General features: G+C 40.3%; 2 protein-coding genes across 2 annotated transcripts in view; one reads left to right on the top strand and one right to left on the bottom strand.

Moving 5' to 3' along the window:
• The window catches only part of LOC306836848 (kunitz-type serine protease inhibitor IX-like), a 140,719-nt gene that overhangs the window by 4,545 nt on the left and 111,805 nt on the right, over positions 1–24,369 (top strand). The window lies entirely within an intron of this gene.
• On the bottom strand, positions 462–22,724 carry npdc1a (neural proliferation, differentiation and control, 1a). Its single transcript, XM_079364168.1, has 9 exons — positions 22,308–22,724; positions 10,954–11,103; positions 4,331–4,444; positions 3,856–4,083; positions 3,638–3,704; positions 3,206–3,296; positions 2,985–3,064; positions 2,734–2,833; positions 462–1,584 (listed from the first exon to the last, which is right to left on the bottom strand). Exons 1-9 carry the CDS (start codon positions 22,411–22,413, stop codon positions 1,513–1,515), a joined length of 1,008 nt encoding a protein of 335 aa, XP_079220294.1. The 5' UTR covers positions 22,414–22,724; the 3' UTR covers positions 462–1,512.

Below are 24,369 nucleotides of genomic sequence, written 5' to 3'. Positions count from 1 at the left end.
CGAATACTTTCGCAAGGCACTGTATATATAAAACTACCGTTTTATATATATGTATATATATATATACATACATATATTTGATACTGACACGGATGTTTCACCAAGACGTTTAGAAAGTGTTCCATATATATATGTGTATCAAATATTTTGTATTCTAAAATTTCTGTGGTGTATAATACTTTGCTGCACTTAAATTTGTTTTGACAAGATGTATATACGTTATGTTTTGCATTACCAACATTAAATTTGATAGTGTTTTAAGAATTACGCTTACATTTTTCTTATAACAAGTACAATTGCTTCCTTTTCACGTTTTTATTTTTTTACTTGTTTGTAGTCAGAATTTGGACCTTTGTTCCACATCCGTCTCACACATCATCTCATTTGGCAAGTATGTAACGTTCTTAATATGTATCAAGATTATATACAATGTTGAGCATGAAGGACAAATACAATAAAAGTCATTTTCACATGAGGTAAAAAGTTTAATTCCAATCCTTGGTCTGCATGTACAAATATCTATAAAAAGTGAACACTTCACTCTTTGTATGTACATTTTGCAGCACAGGGTCAACTTCAGAGCAACATGTGGACACCGAGGAAAGAGGGACAAAAAGAGATAGTTTGTATTCACCACCAACACATCCATCATTTTAGCTCATCCCCTATATTTCTTTCAATTCTGTGTGCACGCCTCCTCCATCATCTCAACACAAACAGGAGGCAGAGTAATAATCAAATCATCGCCATGATCCCAACATGGTACATGGAAACCATGCTCACATCAAGTACTTCATTTTCATAAATTTTTATATATATATATGTATATACACATTAATAATCTGTCATCTTAAAATCTTATGTGCAGCTTATAGGACAAGGAACAAAATTAGCAACACCAGCGCTAACATTTTTAATGCTAAACCATGTGTTGTATATTCAGAGGCACCACAGAGACCTGATAAGAACTATTTCCTGGGAATCTGTTGGGAATGTGGTTTAGCCTCGAGCTATGCATGACAAAAAAAAAGTGAGGGCACCTGTTTCTCAGCTTATGCAGGTGTGTGTGTGTGTGTGTGTGTGTGTGTGTGTGTGTGTGTGTGTGTGTGTGTGTGTGTTTGGTACAAGTCTACTATCACATTCTTTGGAAGTAGCTGCAGAAAATGAAGTTAAAACAACAAAGATGGATGGGAAAAAACTTCATGTCGGATTAACAGGTCAAAACACCTACAGTGGCCTATCTAAGAGATCCTTAAAACCTCACAATGATAGAAAGGAATGTTCCCAAACAATCAGTATAAATAAATTAAGAAGGAAACCATTTTTTTTGTCATATTAAAAGCAGTACTCAGTATAGATATGGTGAAGCGCAAAGAAGAAAACAATCATCTCTATCCCCTCATCCTGTCAGTATTCTCCATTTCTAATCATGCAGTGTAAGATCAAGTGGATTCTTCCTGATAAATGGATTGTGTGTGTGTGTGTGTGTGTGTGTGCAAAATGACACATCATTCACTTAGTATTCCCCTGGTAATGTAAAGTGGAGTCATCAAACAGAGGGTTCTTCACTTCCATCTCTCCCGTCTGTAAAAGAAGAAAAAAAAGACACAGTTCTTCATCAGAAAGCAATATCAGAAATGATTATTTCTTGTAATTCAGTGTGTGTGTGTGTGTGTGTGTGTGTGTGTGTGTGTGTGTGTGTGTGTGTGTGTGTGTGTGTGTGTGTGTGTGTGTGTGTGTGTGTGTGTGTGTGTGTGTGTGTGTGTGTGTGTGTGTGTGTGTGTGTGTGTGTGTGTGTGTGTGTGTGTGTGTGTGTGTGTGTGTGTGTGTGTGTGTGTGTGTGTGTGGGGAATACTTTTTTTCAGTGTCCGAATTAAACTAAAGTACACCCAATTTACCCGGACATTCTCATAATACCAACTGGTCTATTGTATCTAAATGGTGTTCGGTTGCGGTTAGGTAAGCTACTGTACTGTGCAGGTCTACCTTTTATTCTGGAGATAATCCAGATCCTATAACAGGACTACAAATGAGATAGATGTAACAGTGTTTTTACTTTAGAACCTTTACACAAACTTTTGAAGCCAAACATGTTTTTTTATGAAGTGGATGGTTCAGAATATTTGACAGAGAAATGTGCTGTGTATGCAGCAAATGGACCAATTTATTGAAACCATTTTCCTGTTAAGTATCTCCGGTTTACTTTTTCTTTTTTCTTTTTTTTTTTTTTTAACTTTTAGGAGGGATTCACAGTGAGATTGCATGTTGGGAGACAGTTAAACAAGTCATTTTTTTGTTCAATAAGGTAAACTAAAGGAATATATAACAGATATATAGCCAATTATTATGAGAATTAAAACTATTTAAAGACAAAGACGTTTCAGTTTCTGTCATTTGGGGAATTGGCCATAATTTACATTTCCTCCTTTTGAAAAGCCTAAGGACTCATTAAGAAAAGCCAAAAAATTTCTAAGGCTCCAAACTGAATCTGATGCAGAATATCATTGTGTTGTTTACTATTAGTGTTTTTGGAGCACCTGGACAGTCAAAGTGTTTGTATTATGAGCACATTCAGTGGCACAGACAAATCCTGCTCCTGTTGAAGATACAGTCGTTGCTTTTCTCAACCCAGAACACACTTCATCTGCTTCATCTGTGTGTGTGTGTGTGTGTGTGTGTGTGTGTGTGTGTGTGTGTGTGTGTGTGTGTGTGTGTGTGTGTGTGTGTACTAACCGGTGCAAGCCCAGGACACTCGTATACAGTAAAGTCCCCTCCCACTTCTTCCTCATCGGATGTGACCTCGGTGTCAACTGTTTTCTGTTCAGCTTTGTGACTGCAGAAGAAGTAAAAAAAAAAAAAAAAAAAACATCAACCACACAGTGTGTTTAAGGTAAAGAGGCAAGAAAGTCAGAGGACAGACGATGTGGTCACATTGTCATTAATACATTTATGACAGGAAAAGAGGAAAATGACAAAAAACGTACTTTCCCACTGAGAGCATCTGCTGTTTCTGATGCTGGTAGTGATACATCTGAGCGCTCTGGGCCAAAGTCTTATCTCCCATCTGCGGTTGGAACAGAAGCAGGAAGTGAGTGTGGAACAGAAGCTCGTTTTTTTTTCTTTTTTCGCAGAAGTAGAAGTGAAAAACAGAAAATAAAGGAAGCTCTTGTACAATATTTAAGGGGAAGATGAGCGGCTCTCTTACCGAGGCATCATTGGCCGTGGCAGCAGGCGGGCCATTCCCTTTGAAAGCTGGGTAGTCGACCTTCTGAGCCAGACGCGATTCTTTCTTTACCCTGTGAGGCACATTATAGATTTAAAGAGCTTTGTGCTTTACTCAACGCTGTTTCCTGCCTCTTGCATGAAAACATCATTAAGCCTCTAAACAAATGAAAGTAGGCTGCAATTTTCAGCATCAAACAGGTTTAATATATATATATACACACACACATATATATACTGTATTTGTGATCGATTCATAATTCCCTTTACTTCGGCTTTTCTCAGATACAAGGGACGCTTAAAGGAAAATAAGTTAGAAATCACTTGTGTGGCGTATAACAAATTAAACTTTCATTTATTCACTATGATTTAATTTACTTGGGCATCACATATACTTTCAAGTGCTTAGACTTACTTGACATAACAGGCGGCTGCCATGACCAAAACTACAGCGCCCACCGCTGCAAACAACGAGGTCAGGACTGCAGATTGATGCAAAATAAAGAAGTAAAGTAAGAATCAAGTAGTTGGAACATTTCTGCAGGAAACACATTTGATATACAGTTTATTCTTTGCAAATGTGAGTCACTATGGTCATCTTTGTTGAAGTGCTGCTGATGCCGTCGTACTCACTGATAAAAATGCTGTTGTTTGGTCTTTGCACGGCTACAGGACCAGCTCGCCCATCGCCTGCAGTGGCCCCGGGCTCCGGGGTCGGTGTATCGAGTTCAGACACTGGGGGTGGGGGGGCTGAGGTGGTCGTCTGCTGGGGTTTGTGTGAAAGTTTGCCCTGATTTTTGTGTTTCTGTTTGGAGGCATCTGTGTTGCTTTTTTTAGCATTTGTCTGGGAGGCGACAGCAGCTGGAGGACAGACAAACAGAGACATGTTTATAAGCAATGTTATAAGACAGAGCTTATCATCAGATAGGAAACAAGGTGGAAGAATATGAAATGCTGCATCCACTGAAAAATAATTCCTGTTTGAGAAAACTTCTCCTCAGGCTCCCAGCTCAATCCCATACCTCTTTAATCAAAACAAACATGGTTTGATTGTTCTTTTCTGAATAAAATCACATGTATGTGTTAAGATAACGCTCAGGATTCTTACCAGGATGTTTGTTGTGCTGTTTTGGTGGTTTGATCTCAGAGATTTCCTGTTTCTCAATGACGGAGTGAAGATAATCGATCTCTTCATCCAGGTAAGGGTAGATCGAGAGTTTGCCTAAAGAGGGGAATAGAACAAAATTTCCCTGATTAACTTTGACTTTCATAAAAAAAATATTAAAAAAGGAAAAAAAAATCCTTCAACTGTCCATAGATACAGGCTAAAAATGAATTAAAGATTAGGGATCCACCAATGCTCTGACTGAACATCAGTATCAGCTGATACTGCCTGTTGACAGACACCAACACATTGGAAAATCATATAGCCTAAACTGATACCAGCAGCCGACATCTATCAGTCTAGCTGCATCAATTAAGCTAGTATCAATAACTTATGATACAGAGAAGTGTTTTTTCATTTAGTAGAAGTCACCTGAAAGATCAGTCAGACATTTTAAGATGAGGAATAACTAATAAGAAGTTATAAAATGAAATGAGTCTCAGTCTTCAAATTGACTGACAGGCTCTTCTTTTCTTATTTGTGTCTTTATTCTGGTCCGTGAGCCAGATGTCGGGCTTTATCAGCGTGCCACTTGTATGACTGCAGATAATGTGACTATTTGGTGTAAGCGAGGCAGAAGAAGTCCCTCTACAGGTGTTTTTCAGAGTACTTCCTGTGAAGCGACGGACAGGGAGCGTGTCCGAGCGTGTTGTTTGTTTGTGGACTGCTAAAAACCGAGACAATACTAAACGGTTGTTAACATCCCTTACAGCCAGACAGTCAGCCACATTCCTGCAGGGCTGTGAAGTCTCCAGGGTGACAAGGGACGATAGTGTGTGTGTGGCCGGTGGGGTGGGGGGGGCACTGTGGGGGGTGGGGCTCCACTGCGATCAAAGTGTTATTTACCTTTATAAAATTGCACATATCAAATAACCACATATCAAGTTCCAGCTATTTGCAATCAGGGCTGAGGAGGGGGGCGAGTCACAAGAAGAGAAATATGGAATCAAAAAATATACAGGGAGTGACAGTGCATTAGTTTACCATAAAAGACAGGCAACACACAACTGTCTCGATTCCATATATGAAATAAAAGAACAGCGCCAGTACATTCAAAAATGTGTGATTACACGTCACATCCACCTACACCACATTAATGATTACAGTGTCACTTCACTCCAGAAGGCCGGCCATCTGGCTGAGCTAATGTGTACGATGTGACATGCCAGCACTTTCACTGCCTGCTTTGTTTTTCTCTTACCCCCCTCCACTAATGGTCATTTAGTGCACTCCATAGCAGGTGTCTGTGGAGGCGGGATGCACCATCTGTAATTTGCAGGTGGCTGCAATCTCCAACTGTGTCCATGGGCTCACTGGGTGCATGTGGTTTGAATTTAAGAGCAGAACCTAAACGAAAAGATCGCTCTATTGGCGGTGCAGTCACTGAAAAAAATCAAAGTTAAAAATGAACTTTTAGGTCCAGGAAACCCTCAGGATCTCTCTGAGGGCAAAGCGGTGCTTTCCTCTTTAAAATGAGGGATTTTGTCTGTGTGTGGTTTGTCACACACCCACTAAGCACACACACACCTCCCTGTGTACGAGAGTTTTGTCACCAGCTTGATAATGACCCATAACTTGTTGAGAGGCACCCAGGGGGCTGTTGGGTACGACAAACAAACACTAAACAGCTCAACAGAGATTGACACACATCTGTGCTGTCATTTTCCCCAACCAAAAAACCATTCACTTTCTTCTAAACACACACACACACACACACACACACACACACACACACACACACACACACACACACACACACACACACACACACACACACACACACACACACACACACACACACACACACACACACACACACACACACACACACACACACACACACACACACACGATAAGATTACATGTTGGATATATCTACTATGGGGCTCCATTAGTTCGTGCATGCGCCCCATACATACGTAAGCTATGGTCCTCCAAGCAGGTGGTCCGAGTTTAAATCCACCTTGTGGCTCTTTGCTCCCACTCTATCCCTCTCCCTGATTTCTGACTCTATCCACTGTCCTTTCATTTGAATAATAAATCCATAAAAGCTCCCAAAAAAAGAAGTAAAAAAAAAAGAATTTGTTGATTATAATTATGATGACTATTTGTTCTGTTTTATCATCAGTTTTGAATAAGGCTTCTAAACATGATTTGACATTTGACAGAAATCTGTCAAATCTGTCAAATAAGAAGGCACGCTGTATCTGAACCCGGTGTCCTTCCTCACAGGGAAATTGATTTATAATCACACTGTCCTGCTGCCCTCTAGTGGCAAAACAAAGTCTTCCATATTAAACAGGACTGAGAAACAAAGAGAGCAGGTCATCCTCAAATGAAAGTAGGACTTTCATTTGAGGATGACCTGCTCACAGACTAAACAGGGACTTCTATTTCATTAGTCGGTCTGTTTTTTGGAACGAGCGAGTTCTCTAATGTATTTTTGCTGATGGAAACTTTAGAGGTTATGTATCTCGTAATCGCGGCAGTGAGTCACCCTCCCATTTTCGATCAAATCTACGTCACAGCTGACTGCAGAGCTTTGAGTCAATAAAGGAGCGTTTTGCTTTTTTTACCTTCCACAAAAAGTGTCTTGACCGTAATTCTTTGTTTTCACAATGAATACCCCCATGAATTGGAAAAAAGCCATATTGCCAATAAAGGAAGCATTTCTATGACCTTTCTTCTCAAAACTTTGTATTAGTTATCAAAACAAATATCTTTTGCACTTTTACAGTGTTGTTGTATAACATGTGTTACTTCCTAAAAGTCCAACAAAGGACAAAGACAGTAAATTATTAATCCTTTATATATTGCATCGGTAGCACTTTAATTAGATGTAGCGATGCCTCCATGTATTGTCCCTGACAAATAAACCATGAGCCATCTCGTGACATGGACAATTCTTTAAAATTGGACCCGATAAAATATAAGGTTCCCAGGGACCCACGGGTTCTGTATCTGGGTTTGATCCCAGAAGGAGTTATTATGAAAGAAGACAGGTACCTCTTCAAGATAATGATTGGTGCCTATAAGAAGGCCATTACAAGGAACTGGTTAAAAAGTGATGCTCCAAAAACAGGGCACTGTTCATCATGGAGGAGATCTATGCAATGGAGAAAATGACTTTTCATCTGCGAATCAAAGCGGGTGACTTTGCACAAAAATGGAGGAAATGGACGTTATTCAAAAACAAGGACAATGTTTACTCAACTGTCTGAGAATTTGTATGCCCCCCTTTTTTGTATTGCTTTATGTTATATAGTTTATTTGTTCCTGCTGTCTCTATATAAAAAAAAAAAACTAAATAAAAAGTTTAAAAAAAATAAAAAAATTGGACCCGATACAGATATAAGATGGGATCAGTCCCATTTTGATGCTTTTGCTCATTTACATTAAAACACACCTGATCTTATCACGACAATAGCAAATAAAAAAAACTTGTGTTAAATCATCAAATGCATCTTCATATCTATTTTTAATGGTTCATCGGTCAAATTTACAATCCCTTCAACGCTTGCGTTTTTAGTGATGTGTATTTCATTGTTCGAAAATCGTAGGTCGGCTCTGCATTCAGAGATCTACGTTTGTGTTCCTCATCTAACCTGGTGCAGGGTCATCTCTTTGCGTTGCGTGTGAACTGTATATTACAGTTCACACAAAAAGAGAGAGAGAACAAACAGAGTGTGTATGATTGAGACAGAACAGCACAAGAACTGAGAAGAACATTCTATAAAACACGAGGCTACATGGAGACAGCCTTGCCTTAGGTACATACAATTAAACCTGCTTACTAGGACAACAAAGCATTGGCCGTCTGCTTGTTGCTCTTCTGAACAGAGAACATGACTTGGAGGTATACTGTATGTTTACCGACGGCAGCACACGCCTCTATGTCAAACACATGCAGGTCCTACCTGCAATAAAAAGTGCTCACTTCCTCTTTACCTACAGAACGTGAAATATTACAGACTCCATACAGAATGACGTCCAGTGATTTACACAGCCAAATAACCTGACATCACTGCAACATAGAGGTAATGAAACTTCAAGAGCCAACAAGTGCGAGGCCATATAATTATAGAAAAAGGCGGACAGAGAGGAGCTGATATATTAGGTTTGAATAGAAGATATGAACGAGGCTGTGTGATTTAGATTACAGGAAGAATATATTAGGTCCACAGTGTGGTCGTATATCACTAAATTCTTAATCTAGGGACTGGCCTGGGAAAATAATTCCACTTGAGAGACAGGTAAGAAATAATGAGACAAATGCAGGCATGTAGACCTGCTGACGGTGTTTCATGCTCTCGCTCTCCTACCCAGAGACTCCACGACCACATCAAATCTCAACATCTTCTTCTTTCAAAAACACTCCACCTGAAAAACACGCTTTTTGATATCATCGCCCATTCTTCCGGAGGACGACTGAAAAGATTAAAAAACTCGAGCGTGCTGCAGAGTGAGTCAGCCTCCATGATGCTGAGATGTGGTTTTCGCAAGACTGAAGCTGGAAATGGAACTGAAAAAAAATACCAAATGGGCCCATTTTCTGACGTCCCTGCTGACAAACCAAGGTTGAGTTGTGAGCTTGTGTGGAGCTTGGAGTTCAACAGGGACAAATGAATTGAAAATGGAAGCGTGAAAATGTCACACAAACGTTTTATCGCCCTAAAAAAAATGTCCTCTGTATGAATATCAGTGATGTCATTTTCAGAGAGTAATGACCTAGCAGCAGCTCTCAGCTGTTCCTAAAGCATTATGGGAATAATGGTCAATTAAAAACGGAAATGATCACCATTTTCTATGTACATTTCAACAAGTGTTGGTCTGTATGCATGTGACTGGGTGAAAGAGAGATTTGGTCTCCAGTGCTCATCACTGTGATCCGAGGTCTGTTTGGGATTTATGTAACCACTTCAGGGAGCTTATCCCAGGCCTCTGATGTGCTGCATTCACAAAACCGGCCTTGACATCATGTCAGTGTGCTGAAAAAAAAAAACGACAACCCAAAACAACAGTCTTCCTTCCACTGACATTTCAATCTAATAAATCCTCACACTCGTCTCCTTCTCATGTTTGCCTCTCTCGTATGCTGCCAACAATAATTTGAGCCAAGTTTTTGCTGTACCCGCTCCAGCCTCAAAAACCCATCTCAATTATTAATCCTGAAGGGAACACACAAACACGTGCCCACTTGCAGACATAAATACATGCACACACGCGCACACACACACACACGAACACACACGTGCAGAGGCAAGTCAGTGTGCTTCAGATAGTTCCATTTCTAATTTTCTGCAGTGCTGTCTTATGTGTGCGTGTCAGCAGCATGAAATCATGGCATGGAAATCAGAAAAGTGTTGGCTGCTCGGCTCTTTCATTGAATGACATTAGAGATGGAGATGAAGGACAAGAGAGAGAGCGAGAGAGACGGAGAGAGAGAGAGATACAAGCATGTCAACTAAGTGATTAAATCTGTCAGTGCAGGCGTGCACATGTGCATATGTGTGTGTGTGTGTGTGTGTGTGTGTGTGTGTGTGTGTGTGTGTGTGTGTGTGTGTGTGTGTGTGTGTGTGTGTGTGTGCGTGTGCGTGTGTGTGTGTGTGTGTACGCAGGCACATCAGGGGCAGGGCTGGATTGAAACACTGAGGATCAGACTGCAGCAGAGTTGTCAGAAATATGAACGTGAGAGGAACTATCGGAAGGAGAGGGCTGGACAAGCACAGAGCAAATTGGAGGAGATTCAAGAGAGACACTGAGAAGGACAGGGGATAAAGAGATCAAACTGTGACTGACAAGGGGAGGAGAAGAATGACTATTGATTAAAAAAAAAAAAGAAAGAAGTGGGAGTAGGTACGAGATGTAGGCCACGCAGGACACACGGAGCAACTGAAAAGAAAAGAGCCAGCGACAAAAAAAGAATGAACGTTGATCTGAACAAGAACAGAGGAACAGGTGACTACGAGTCAGTCGGTACACTTACATGAACCTTAATAACTCAATTACTAGCAGACGGAGGCAATCGCTGCATCTCATTTACAACTTAAGCAGGTTACCTGACAGTAAGTGAGGTTGTAATTTCAATATGAACAACCCTGGCTGTTCATTAGTTTTCAATTTAAGTGAGTTCAATTCTTTCTTCTTCATGCAGCAAACACTCAAACTAAGAGTAATGTTTGCAGAAATAGGTTTGAAAAACTGTTTCATTTATTGCTTTGACTGAATTTTTTAATTTTTTTTGTAACCGATGAATGGTCCAAAATGCAACAGTTTTCAATTGTCAATGTACACACAGTATATTCCTCTCGCCTGACTCCTGAGAATATGTCCAGACGTTGCCTAATGCGTCATAAAAACATTAACTATGTGCATAAAACTGCACTGAAGGTGAGTCAGTACATGAATGATGTTTTCTCCTATCCATCGCTTCACTGCTGCCAGACGAAGCCATGCTTGAAGTATTAGGAACAACTTTGAATAATTCATACTTTGAATGTGAGCCTTTGAATGCAATAAACGCGCGTCTGCATTATTACATTTGCGCATGACATTTCATTGAATACCTTGCTTGTGACTGCTCCTTTTTGCCACACAGATGCCTTCCTCGTTTTCCACCAAGGGGAAGAGGCAGGGGCCACAGTGGTTGGAGCTCGACTTGCAGAATTCTCGCCCTTCATTGGCACAGTCTATGGGAGGAGGGCAATTCCTGAAAGCTGGGGTCGAGAGAGAGAGAGAGAGAGAGAGAGAGAGACAGACAGACAGAAAGAGAAGAGAGAGAACGAGAGAGAGAATCAAACACTGAAGTGGTGACAGAATTGTGCTTCGTAATGACGCAAGAGAAATCATCTCAAAGAGAGATGCTTAAAAGCTTTTTAAGCGACTCGCGCCTGCTGATGTCAGGATTGCATCGCCGGCTTCACAAGGTAAAGCTTTCGCTGTGTGCTATCACAGCTGCCACGCAGAACGTGGAAGGTTAAAAAACAAGAGAGTCGAAGCGATGTTCTGCATTTCACAATCTGAATGAACCCCACCTGTTAGACAATCTGAGTCAGACCAGTTAAACCAAAGTAAAGAGAACGATGTCATCTGTCGGCCAGTTAGATAATCGCCTGACCTGATTACGCTGCGCGCACACACACACACACACACACACACAGAGCCGTGGGTCACAGAATCGCAGCAGGTGTGTTTGGCAGCAGAGGGCAGGTGGAGCGCTGGGACTCCATCTGAGTGGATAATGAGCACCGGCAGAGCCGCACAGCAGGTCAGCTAAAGGTGAACAGCGCAGCAAGGGAGACACTGCGTAACAGACAGCAGGTGAGGTAGGGTGGAAAGAGAGCGGATGATTCCAGTTTCTTTGAGCAAATCTGGGTTTGGAAAGGTCAGGGTTGTTTGTCTCCACAGGGGTTTAAACCGCCATGTCCATCAGTGATTTTCAGACGAAAAACGTCGAGCAGTGAAATCCTCTTTACTTGTATTTAACGGGCCGACAGTGAGATCTGTTGTATTAAAAAAGGGTTTATTTCTCCCTGTGTGACAAAGCATCAAGTAGTTAGAACTCATTTGGTCTATCAGAGAACAAATAAAGTAATCTTTGTGCAGTGATTCCTCCTTTTTACATCCCACATGATATACAGTATTAGAAAAGGGCAATATCAAGAACCTACAGGGCAAATAGGGCCTTTAAAAATACCAGGGAATATGGGATATTGAGGGTGCAGACAGGAAGTATTGAAGATATGAAGAGTAAGTAGAAGAACGGAAGGAAACATCTCTGCTCATAAAAGGCTTTCTTAGTTATCCTTGTCAGAATTCCTGTGAAACGTTGATGTGCAAACTTGAACTGCGTCTGACCAATCCATTTATCTGACATAATGAAATGACAAAAGACCGTCATGTTTGTTTGTTTGTTTGTTGGTATTTCTAAATGTTTCCCTTTGCTCCACTTTGTCTGATTTTTTCTTTATATATATATATATATATATATATATATATATATATCAAGGAAACTGAACAGTGGGGAGTTTTCACTGGTGTTTATTTTGGCGGCCTCAGCGAACAAAGCGGTTCATCTTTATCTTTTTTTTTTGCTGTTCTTCCTGAATGTCTAACATACATACTACTTCCTGGAAAGAAGAAATTCAAACAAAGACTCCTTGGGTTGGAAATGGTACACAAACCTGAACTTGTAAAATGTTTTTGGAGTCAGCTGCTACTAGCTGTTAGCTAAGTTGGAAGAGTTGGTTGTCTTTCAACTGAATGTTGGGGGTTTGATTCCCAGCTCCTGGAGCAACATATCTGATGTGTCCATGGGCAAGACGCTGCTTCGTCATTTACCATTCACACGACACATTCACCCTTTGACACAGACGTTCAAACACTGATAACAGAGGCAATTTTCTCATTGTCTTCTCGTTAGTGTTTGTTTGTCTGCCTTTCGAAGCTTTTTTTGGGACGTCACAAACTTATGGAACTGCCCACCTGGAGGGTAACAAAGGCTTCCTATTGATGTACTACGGAGAAGTTATCAGTCTCAGCTGCCACATGCATGTTTTAACCAGTCAAAAAAAAGGAAGAAAGACAGTAATTGTTCTGGCTTCTGGTTGGCACTAACCACTGAGGAGAAAGCTCTGGAAGCTCTGAAGAACTACCTGGACTGTTTCTGGTCTTAAGTAACGGCTTTGTGTTTGAATCTGGTAACAGATTTCTTCACGTTATTAAAAAAAAATGCTCTGACAAGTTGGATGTAACAGAAAAAGCTGTTGCAACGTCGTCAACAAATTGAAACTAGAAACTCACACTGATGAAGGGTCTCCAACGTTCAACAGTGTCACAAGTGTGCAAAAAAAAACAGAAGGGGGAAAGACATTCAAACATGCATACAGTGCACGCCCAAGACAACATCCACACACTCACAGTTTGAACGTAACAGCTGCAGACACACACGTCCCCCCCGTCTTCTTATGTCACCCACTGGTCCCCCCTCAGGGACCGTGTGTGATGGAGTGACGCAGGTGTAATCTGAGAAGCTTTTTTTCGTCTGAGGTCATTGGCATTTAACATTTTGTGGAACATCTGCGTCCAAGAGCCAACTGATTCGTTGACTTTATATCCGCGATATCTCCGTCAACTCCACGTTCAAATGCCGCCTCGTCTTCTCTGGCTCACATTGCCGAGTTACTCCAGGTCCGCTTTGATTGTGATGAGCTGGTGTGCCGAGCCCCCCTCGTTCCTGATTAGATTAAAGACTGACCTTCTTCATTATGTTCCGTTCCCCACTCCACGGTCGTCTATTTATACATGCCACGTTTCGCCTTTTAATCATCCTCCAGGTATCGAAACCTTTGTCAGTTCTCTTCACATGCTCTTATTGATGGCTTTTATACCTCATAGGAAACAATCGAAGCCACTAGAAATACTGATTTCAGTGTGCTGTTCATCGGGGTGGAGTAGAAATGATCGTGGGCACGTGTAGCATGTGGATGCTATATGTGAGACTTTGCGGCAAAAGCAACAATTCGACATGCAAAGTCAAACTCTCTGCTCTTCTAAGTTAGTGTTGAATGGTTCACAGTATGTGACATATAACCGCTCTTCTCCATGCTTTTGCTCATTACTTTTTGGATTCTCTTCTACTAATAAGGTTGGCATTTCAATTGTTGGTTTTATTCGCCTTACAATTACAAGCTGGAAGATATATATATGTATATTCACTCTAAGATAATAAAAAAAAATCTGCTCAGCCTCAGCTTGACCTATAGACTAAAATCAGTCTCCTTGGGATTTGGAGGACTGTAAAAAATATTTCCTGACAATGCTCCGATTTTTTTCCTTCAAATTAATCAGTTGTCCAAAATGTTGGTCTGCACTCAGTTCACAAATGTCACCTCCAAGTGTTCCAGAGCATGCTGCCAAGGTTTTTATGTTTCCTGCCGTTAACAGTTTGAAATCTCCTCCTCTCCCTGTCTTGTCTAACCCTCCTCGTCCTCGCTTGTAGGCTACCTTACTTTTTTTTTTTCCACTGCACTTTTTCTGAACTTTTTTTTTTTTTTTGACCTGATAACTCTGACAATCAAATGCTGTTAGGCGAACATCAGACGTAGACAGAAGAACTCATGTCATGGATGAAATAACTCATTTTTCTCTCAAAATCACATTACTTCATTCAGAGGATAAGTCAATTCTGGATAGTTGTTTTTTAAAGATTAGAAACAATGCATTTGTTTGTTGACATACTTTTTGGGTGGGGAAAAGAAGGTAACTCATATAATGTTAGAGCTGATCACACTATTTCTCTGTATGTTTTCCTGAGCGTCCAAGTGTGTGTTTAATTTTGTTTTAGTTATTTGAAATGTTTTTAAATTGTATTTTCCATGCTCTGTATTATTATTATTATTATTATTATTATTATTATTATCATTATTATTATTATCATTATTATTATTATTATTATTATTATATGTTTAAATCAGGGGTAGCCAACCCTGGTCCTCAAGAGCCACAATCCTGCATGTTTTAGATGTCTCCCTCTTCCAACACACCTGATTCAAATGATCAGGCTTCTGCAGAGCTTGATGACGAGATAATCATTTGAATCAGGTGTGTTGGAAGAGGGAGACATCTAAAACATGCAGGATTGTGGCTCTTGAGGACCAGGGTTGGCCACCCCTGGTTTAAATGATTGTTATAAACCTGATGATGAATAACTGGAGTGCTATCCTAATATTTTTTTTATTTTTCTCAACTCATCAGCTCACAGCTTACTGTGACACATGAATGTCACTGTGCAAACTGAATATGGAAAGGTAAACAGGCTTGAATGTGAGTAAGGATACCTTGCTTTCATTCAAAGCACGCGTGTGCAAAACAGCCTTCTCTGCAAAAAAAATTATGGTTTCCGCAGATGTTGAGTCATAACTTGTAGCTAAAGTCTGTAGACTGCTACGGTGCATGTGTCACTGCGTCATAGAGTACTGTTAGTCAGTGACTTTATCTGGGTCGATCTCTGACAGAGGTGATTTTGTTCTGAAGAAGAAATAAGTCATGCGTCACAACTATTCGCTCAATGGAAAGTTTTTTTTACATTTAATATATTCACAAGCTCACCAATGAAAAATACCTTTTAAAGAAGGCCTATAATACCACTTGTTAACATGCTTTTTCCTAGTTATGGAACTTTTGGTTTGATTTGCTGCGAGTCTAATAGGTGTGAATGTGTTTATGAGTCTCTAACCAAACTTCATTTTCTGTAACTATGTGATGTTTAGTTTAGTATATTTGTTTAGCACACTTTAAAAAAAATAAAAATGGTGCAAGGAGGGAACAAAAACCAGAAGGACATGGACAACACATTTAAAAAAAGAATCTTCATTCCCTTATTTAATTGAAAAAAAGGAAGATATTCTTCAAATTGGCACAAAATAGGAAAAGAGAGGTTAAAATGTTCGCAACTCATCAGTTATTCATCACGTAGGAGGTTTACATGGTGGAACTAATTGCGATCATGTGACTGCAGATAATTATTCTGCTCACACACAGACACCCATAAACCAGCCAGAGAAGAACCTGCTGGATGCGTGCCTTGTTATAAACACGGAAGATGTGGTGACGGTGAGAAAATGAGGGTGAGCAAAAGCAAAGAAAGTGTGAAAATAAGTGAAGAGCTGCGGTCAGTTACATCAATATCTATGCAAAACTGGGCTTTTGGTGCAACAGAAAAAAAGAAAAAAAAAGGCCTTAAAAGCCGTAAAAGCCTTTTCTGAGACAATGCCTTTTTTTTTTAAATACAGCTGAACCAATACAGATGCTCGTCATAATAATAAATTGACAAAGCAGCTCAGATCTATTTACCAGTTTAACAAAGGAAACACAGAGGTGAATGTCAAGTAGGGGGTTGGCCTTACCAACAAGCCTCCCATACAGTCAGCGCTGCAGCTAATTAGAGAGCCCAATTAAGGCGGCAGAGAAAAATAAATATAAAATAGGAAGTAGAGATAGAAGAAAAAAAACTCATAGCTGCAATACATGTGGTCGTTTAGTATCGAAAGGACTCTGGAGGTGTGACAAAAACATGATGTAACTTAGAGACTTCAAAAAAATAGTCCTTGGAACAAGTGAAAAAAATGACTTTTTAAAACCATCTGCTGCTGCCAGGCTGGGTGCTCAGCATCAGTTCAGCCTGGAAAACCCGAGGATGTAAACACAGGAGCTCTCACACATGCTGGAAACACAAACATGCATGATTTTCACGTCACTGCTAACTCATGCTCCTTCAAGCTGTTTTACGGTGCACAGTTTTGAATAACACAATCATTGTAGTAAATATTCATAGTTAAAAATGATGAACAATAAATGACCACTTCTAAAACTACTGCTGTGATTGTGTGTGCACGTCTGAGGTTGAAGGATTTAGAGAGGAAGCAGGAAATGGGTAGGCCGGGAGAGTCAGAGGCTCCCATTGTGTTTGTCAAGCTAGCAGACAGGAAGTAAGCCAAATACTCCTAATCAAGTGGAAACACTTTAAAGCTCTGCTTAGAGCCCTTCACTAATATGTTACCACTCAGTTTTTATTCCACACATCCGAAGTGTGTGTTTTTACGTGTGTACATATCTGTTCGGGTTGTGTGTTGCCATGTTCCTCCAGCATGTCTCCATCATATGACAAAACAAAAGGCTCGCTTCTATAGTGGCTTGTTTTCACTGGTATCAACTGTGACAAAAACTCTGCTGGGACTTAGGGATAGCAATTTGACGAAACACTTCGTATTCCAATCCATGAAAGGGGTCTATGTAAGACTTTTTTTTTCATACACAGGGGGACAATAAAGTCCATTTGCTTTATAAAGATTTAAAACTTTTACCATGCAGACATGACATATTTTGGATAGTCTACTGTGTATGCGCACAAACTTCTGAAGTCCGTATTTTCTTATTTTGTTTGCGACCCTCACGAGTGGACACAGAAACACACATTTTAGAAATAATGTATTTTGTGCCTTCTTTTTATAAGTTTCCCTAAATGTAAACACTGAGGAAGTTGCATGTAAAAAGTTGAGGTGGGTTAAAAGCTCATGGTTTCACTTCCATCATCCGGATGTCCAATGATGGAAAACACATTCTTTCCTTAAAGGAAGAGTGTGCGACTTTTTGATCCAGCAGATGGCACCCCTGAGCACTTGCATGAAACCAAAACAAACTGCTGTTTCGTCAAACCTCCACCACACCAAGCCTCCGTTGTCCTCTGGCGACGCACTTCCAACCACTCTCCTCTTGCGTTCGGACAAAGGAGTCAATGCAAGCGGCGAACAAAGCTATGTGTTAGCAGGATAATGTTAGCGCTTTTTAGTTAGCCTGTTGCTTCTCATTGCACGTAAACTTTGTCGTTCTTTTTTTCCCTCTATTCCTCGACTAAAAGGAGCTAAAACGGCTTATTCTTCTTTGAAAGTTATAAAGACGCATCCTAAGTGGAACTTGTAGAGTAGGAACGTTTTTGTTTGGCATCATTTAAATGACTGGAATTAAGGCCAAATGTGCAGAATGAGTGGCTTTTGTTACAGACAGTTTGAAAAAAATAAATCAGCAAAACCATTGTAGGGGCCTTTAGAAAAAAATGTCTGGTCAAATTCACAAAAAACAAGTCATTGTTTCCACCTCTGTTCTAAGAAACCCATGTCACAAACCAAAAGATTAAATCAAACTAGTTAATGTGGGGAAGCTGTCTACCACACAGTTTCAGTGTGCCGGTGTTGTGTAGGAGTTACTTTCCCATCGTAATCTGATACAAAGTCTCCTGTGTGTTTAACTTCCCACCGCACTTGGTGGAAAATGGGGCATGACTTAGCACCTGTTTAAGCGACTTGAGTAAGCACACACGTTTACACACATTGCCGGACACACCGTAATACAGAGCACACAGGTGGTTATGTGACTAAAGTGAACTTGAGGTGAACAGGAAGTGAACTCAAAAATCGAAATCATCCTGAAAGGAATGTGGCTTGTAGATGAGCAGGGTGGAAAAGTGGTGGTGCAGACATCCTCCTTCTCTCGCACGCGTCTGTCATTTGTCTTTCTGTCGCAACGACTTCTGTCATGTCGGACGATGGCGGGCTGAAGCCCTTCGCGCGGGAGATAATTGCATTGTCATTATCATTAGAGTGGCGCAGAGCGGCACACAGGCAGCAAACAAACGAGGGCTGAGCAGATGTAATGAAGCGTAGCAACTGTGTGGCAAAAAAAAGCTACCTGATTTAGCTTAATTTAATTTCATCCTTCATCCCTGTTTGTTTGTTTGGGGTTATTTTTGCCTCTGAACGGTTAAACTGAGACATTTTACACAATGCAACAATTCAATTTTTCGAGGACTACTGGAGCACTTTGGCACACAAGCATGAGCATGAAAGTAGGTGAAACACTTTTTACAAAGTGTCGGGTTATTAAAAGCACCAGCTGTGGTATCTAGTACAGATGGGTTTCTGAGTATGAGCACACCGGATGAATAGCATGATGCTCATACTTCAGATATAATTGGACTCGCTGTTCAAATGGGTTGACACAGAAGTGGGGCCGTCTTGGTAAGGATGTGGCTGTATACGAAAACCACAAGAACATATGCATGCATGCAAAGAGAAAAAAAAAAAGGCTGACATATTTGCCAGTTACCTTGTGTGTCACTTTACCTTTCCAACATCCGGCCTATGAAACACAACTTGTAAGGTTAAGGTAATGCTAACATTGCGGGGAGTTGTGCAGTGCTGTTAACTCTAACTGCACTGTGCTCTAAAAAGTCCCTTACATGCACACAAACATTTCAGGGCAACCAACCCCTGAGTTGCCCTTTCAAAATGTCCTTCAAAAGTAGAAGATCGCTTTCAGAAAGGAGCAGGAGGTATCAGAAGAGAGGATATGACGTTATAAGGACGATGCTACAGTCACAACGTTTACGACAAATCCAAGATGGCAGAGTCAGAGGCATGACATTTTGACCCGTAATTGTAGACATATTCTGTACAAATGCAAAAAAAGGGGAGAAAATAGTTTGAATTACTTGTTGCGAAACGTCATGAATAGTCCAAATTTTGGGACATTCTACGAGCACTGTTCATTTTCCAGCAGAGTTCTGGTAGCTATACGCTGACAACTGAAGAAACCAAAAGTGGGCCAAAGACAGAGAGATTTATAAAAAAAAAAAAAAAAAAGGGAGAAGCAAAGGCTCGACTGACGGCTTAAATTTCAGACCACCAAATTCAGACAACCAGGACCGCGATGGAGCCCATCAATACAATCAATGAGGCACTTCCTGCCTGTTATGTCATTTCAGTCTCATGGTTCCCACAATAACTGCGCCATCGTTTTCCCCCTCTTTCTCTTACTGATGAAAGATGGTCATGTCCACGTAGCCATAAAAACCACTCAAGCCACCAATCCAATCCGTTTGAAACCAGAGGGAACATTTGGAAGCTTTAAATGGCTTTTTTTCTGAACTTCTTCCTGGAAGCATGCACGTGTCAAAAGTGAAGCAGGACAAAGGACAGATCTTGTGTTTTTCTTCTTTTCTTTTTTTTTTTTAGCAAAACCTTTTGAAAGGATTTATTCATCTGAACTGACTTCAATCTGAATGTTTAAAAGCAAGATTTTCTTTTGAAAGTGACCTATTCTAACTGGATCAAAAGTATGTTTAGCTACACTCCAGGAACATGAGGATACAGATCACTACTTATGAACCTTATCATCGCCTCAGTCACCTTTGATGTCCTCTGGCTGTGTGAATGTCTTTCCCCCTCTGACTTTTTATTACTCTCCATCACAGCCCAGATAACTAATTCTGCTGTCGGCAAAAATAGGTGATTGAAAACACTAAGGCCAGCAGTCTCTGTGATTGTGTGTGCGAGAAGGTGGAGAGAAAGAGAGAGAGAGAGAGAGAGAGACGGAGTGTATCATGGAAGATGTTAATCTTTAAAGTCGTGGTGGAAAATAAAGATCGGAGGCAGCGGCCCTCTGAATATTAATCACAATCACACCTTGTCTACGTGGGTTTGGTGAATGACAAACCAGGCATTTAAAGGTGGCAGAACAACAACGAAAAGGCTGAGTTGGAATTCTGTGAAGAGAAGATGACGTATCAAAGGGGGGGAGAAGGGTTAAAGTTACAGCAACAACATCATTTAAATAAAAAAGAAAAATCGGAAAAAACTGAACTTTTCTGGTGCTGATCAACTCAGCCTGAATTTTTCAACAAATTCAGTTTGTTAAGTTTAATAATTCAGCATCTTAGTCAGCAGACCACACGTCATTTATGAAATCGTTTGTGTTTATGATGATTTTGGATTTTTTCCATTCGTAGAAGAAGCCAATGTTCTGTGAAAGCTTTCTGGCATATGCACACGATGATGTGTCCGTGTTTGCTGAATCAACCACCTGATTACTATGCGCTTCATGCTGTTCTCACATTTCAGCAAAAAAAAAAAAAAAAAAACAACCTCACTGAAACCTGACTTGCTGCAAATACGAAACACACTTTTGGAGTTCTCTGGATGCTTAATAAAGTGCCATCAACTCACACAATCACTGTTTGTGCAGCTTCATCCTTCAACGTATACTGCAATCAGTTCATCATCACACAAGACTGAAAAAATGTGATATTCCAGTTTTGTTCTGATATTTCAACACAACCGGTTTAAACAATAGCCCCGCATACTGCTGACATACTGTCGCCGATTCTCAGGAACAAACATACCACATAATGCACTAGAACTGCTACTGACACCTGACATTTATTCTTCAATGAAAATATACTGCATGAGACACAGAGTCAATCACAACTTCTGTCTCCTCCCTTTAGGTAAAACACTTGGAAAGTACTCTACATCATACAACGCTCGGTTTTTTTTCCATAAGAGATTTTACAGCGATACAAAGGAAATAGTGATTACATCTGCAAAGGTAAAACACTGACGAGCAAAGGAAAATCCATCCTTCATCCTTTGTCTCGCAGTAAAACAAAACTACACAACTCCATTTGATTCCATGCAAAGATCAGTGGCAAGGTTTAATTTTTTTGAAGGGATAAGTTATAATAAAGAGAAAAGGCAAGTGTGCCGAAATGGGAAGGTGACTGACAGCAGACAGAGGCAACAAATGTTTCATGTGGTGTGAGTGCAGAGTGTGTGCATGTGTGTGTGTGTGGTGTGTGTGTGTGTGTGTGTGTGTGTGTGTGTGTGTGTGTGTCCTTGAGATAAAGATTACATATGACACACCAGCTGTTGGTTCTCCCAAAGGGTTTTGAGTAAAATCACTGAGAAGCAGATTATCTTGCACACATCGACCTCAATCACCGTGCACGCACACACACGCACACACACGCACACGCGCGCGCGCACACACACGCACGTACACACACACACACTGCACTCAAATGTTCCAAATAATCGAAAAAATTAGTGCTCCAGCAATTTCAAAGATAAACCAATTAAACGTATGTTATTGTTCATAATTGTATTGCTTGGTTCAGGTAGCACAGGTTAATGAAAAGAAGTTACACAAATAAATGAATAAAATGAAAAATGTTTTTTTTTTTTACAAGGAAATTCATTGCAACCTAACAAGGAAGGGATTGTCTTTTTTTTCCACCACTGACTTTTCCCTGTACTTTTGTTTAACCTGATACTTGCTCGACCTGTCCGAAACATCCGTCTGAAATCATCCCGTAGCAAGCTGTACTACCAAGAGGAAAACGGACTCCAAAAACATCTACAATAAGTGAGTTAAACACGTGTCAACTTTCGATTCCCCTCGGATTCTAAAAGTAGCACACCTGCCTTTGTTTTTACGCGAGCAAATTAGACTGTCATGTTTTCAGCTAAACTATCCAGTATTCCTGTTTGTGTGAGTGTGGTGGGAACTTTGTAATGTTGTGGTTTACCTGGCAGGCTCGCGCTGACAGGGACGACACAGACCACGACCACAGCGAACAGCAGCAGCAGCAGCGAGGCCCGGCGCTGACGTCCCTTCCTCTGGCTCAGCAGCATCCTCGGGGTCTTCTCGATGACGGAGAACCGCAGACGGTGACAGATGTTGTTGTCATTCCCTCATTACTATTGTTTTCTGTGTATTTCTTTGCTTTTTTTGTGTGTTAATTAGTTTTAAAGAGAGGAGAATGTAAGTACTAATAACAAAACACAACGTTCAACCGAGACAGTCGGACCAGGACGCAGTAAGCCCTCAATGCACTGTAATCCGTGGCAGTGCTAAAGATAGCGGAGCTACAGGCAGGAGAGGAGGGGGTGTGTGTGCTCTCCAGCGAGAGTAGCCTACGTGTGTTTGACATGCTGCCTTCATGGACTCCTCCCAAAGTCAGACTTCTCACTTGCGACACATTTTTCTCTATATTTTTTTTTTCTCAATTGCTCCTTTTACCACATATGCATAGTGGGAAAAAAAAATGCATGTATGGTAAACATTCTTCTTTATCCTATACGCAAAATAATATATATTGTCGTGCAACATCATCTTGTGGTGTCAAAATGTTCTCATTTCTTCTCATGGTTGAGGCTTGCAGCGATGAATGGCTGAAGCTTCACAAAAATATGGGCTGTCACATTCTTGACCTTACAGCTTGTCGATCTATTTTCTACTCGAGACAAAAAATCACAAGTAGATGTCAGAATAAAAATGAATGACAGAAACGCGCTTACGAGAAATCCCTTCACTCATACCATGACAACTGAAAAACTCAATAATGACCATTTTCCACAACATAAATATATTTTTAAAAGCATGTCTTATATAGTTTGTGTCCCGCAGCACCTGAAGGCACCAGTTTACTGAGACATTAGAAACAGGACGGGGCGAGAGATAGGTGAGGTGTGTGAGGCGTAGTGACGTAGATAAACCATGAGTTAAACCCAATTTGATTAACAGTCAGTGAGATGTCAGTGTGAGGAAACAGACGGTGTATTTCTGACACCGAAATAACACACTGCAAGCGAATCATTTAATAATAAACAAATATATTTACCAATAGACTACAGATGTCCAGTCAATCACTTTAAAGTCTACTAAATGTATTTATATCCCAAATGTGTTTTCGCCCACAAAATAAACAAATAAAGCCTGACGAGGATAGTCGATAATGGAGCCTAATGTTCTTTTAGAATAAATCAAGGTAGGTGCAGTAAAATGATACTCATTAAACAATTCCCTTCTTTTGTGGTTCATTCATCACTAATGGCCTAAAATTACAGAACAAATAGGTATTGTTACTGGCTGCTGGTGACCGGTCTGTTTATTTACTTTATTAAGGCTACTACAATGCCATAGCCCTATATGGGACCAATGCAGAAAACACTTTTCACAGGCAACATCAATTAAAAATAGAGATTTCTTTTAGTAATAAAAAAGTGTGCGTTTAAAATGCAGACCAGCAGTGTTTTTTTATGATTCAAAGATCTATAGCTGAATTTGAAGAAACTCAAATTGATATTATACCAGGGACTTTATGTATCAGAAATGTTTGATAAAAGTTGGATTATAGTCTCTTCAGCATAAACATCAACAATTTCAAAATTATTAATTCCTAATTTTTCACAACATAAGTAGCAGACTATAGGCAAGAGTCTAACACTATGGAAGGTTTTTTGTTTTTATTTTATGTGTAGTTGGGCATATTTTATAAAGTCTATGCTTGGCCTATATTGAACACTTGGGGTTAAAGACAGCCCCTTCAGATCTGTGCGCTCACTTTTGTCTTCAGTCAATAGGCTAAATTATTACGACAATTAAAGTTAAATTTGGAAATAGCAAGAAACAATAATTGTGTTCTATAGGCTACTTATGGTTTTCTTTCTCCCTTTACTCTCCCCACTACTAATGTAGTCCACTCTTGGTTATGTCCAAAACACATGTCCCATCTGCACCTACTGTTCACCTTAATGTGAGGTAAAGAAGAATATGCGATGTATGTTGTCATCAGTGTTTACTTTGCA

This window comes from Symphodus melops, assembly GCF_947650265.1.
Source record: "Symphodus melops genome assembly, chromosome: 16".
In the NCBI taxonomy this organism is placed as follows: domain Eukaryota; kingdom Metazoa; phylum Chordata; class Actinopteri; order Labriformes; family Labridae; genus Symphodus; species Symphodus melops.
The sequence above is the reverse complement of the archived record's forward strand: the minus strand, read 5'-3'. Positions and strand labels throughout refer to the sequence as shown.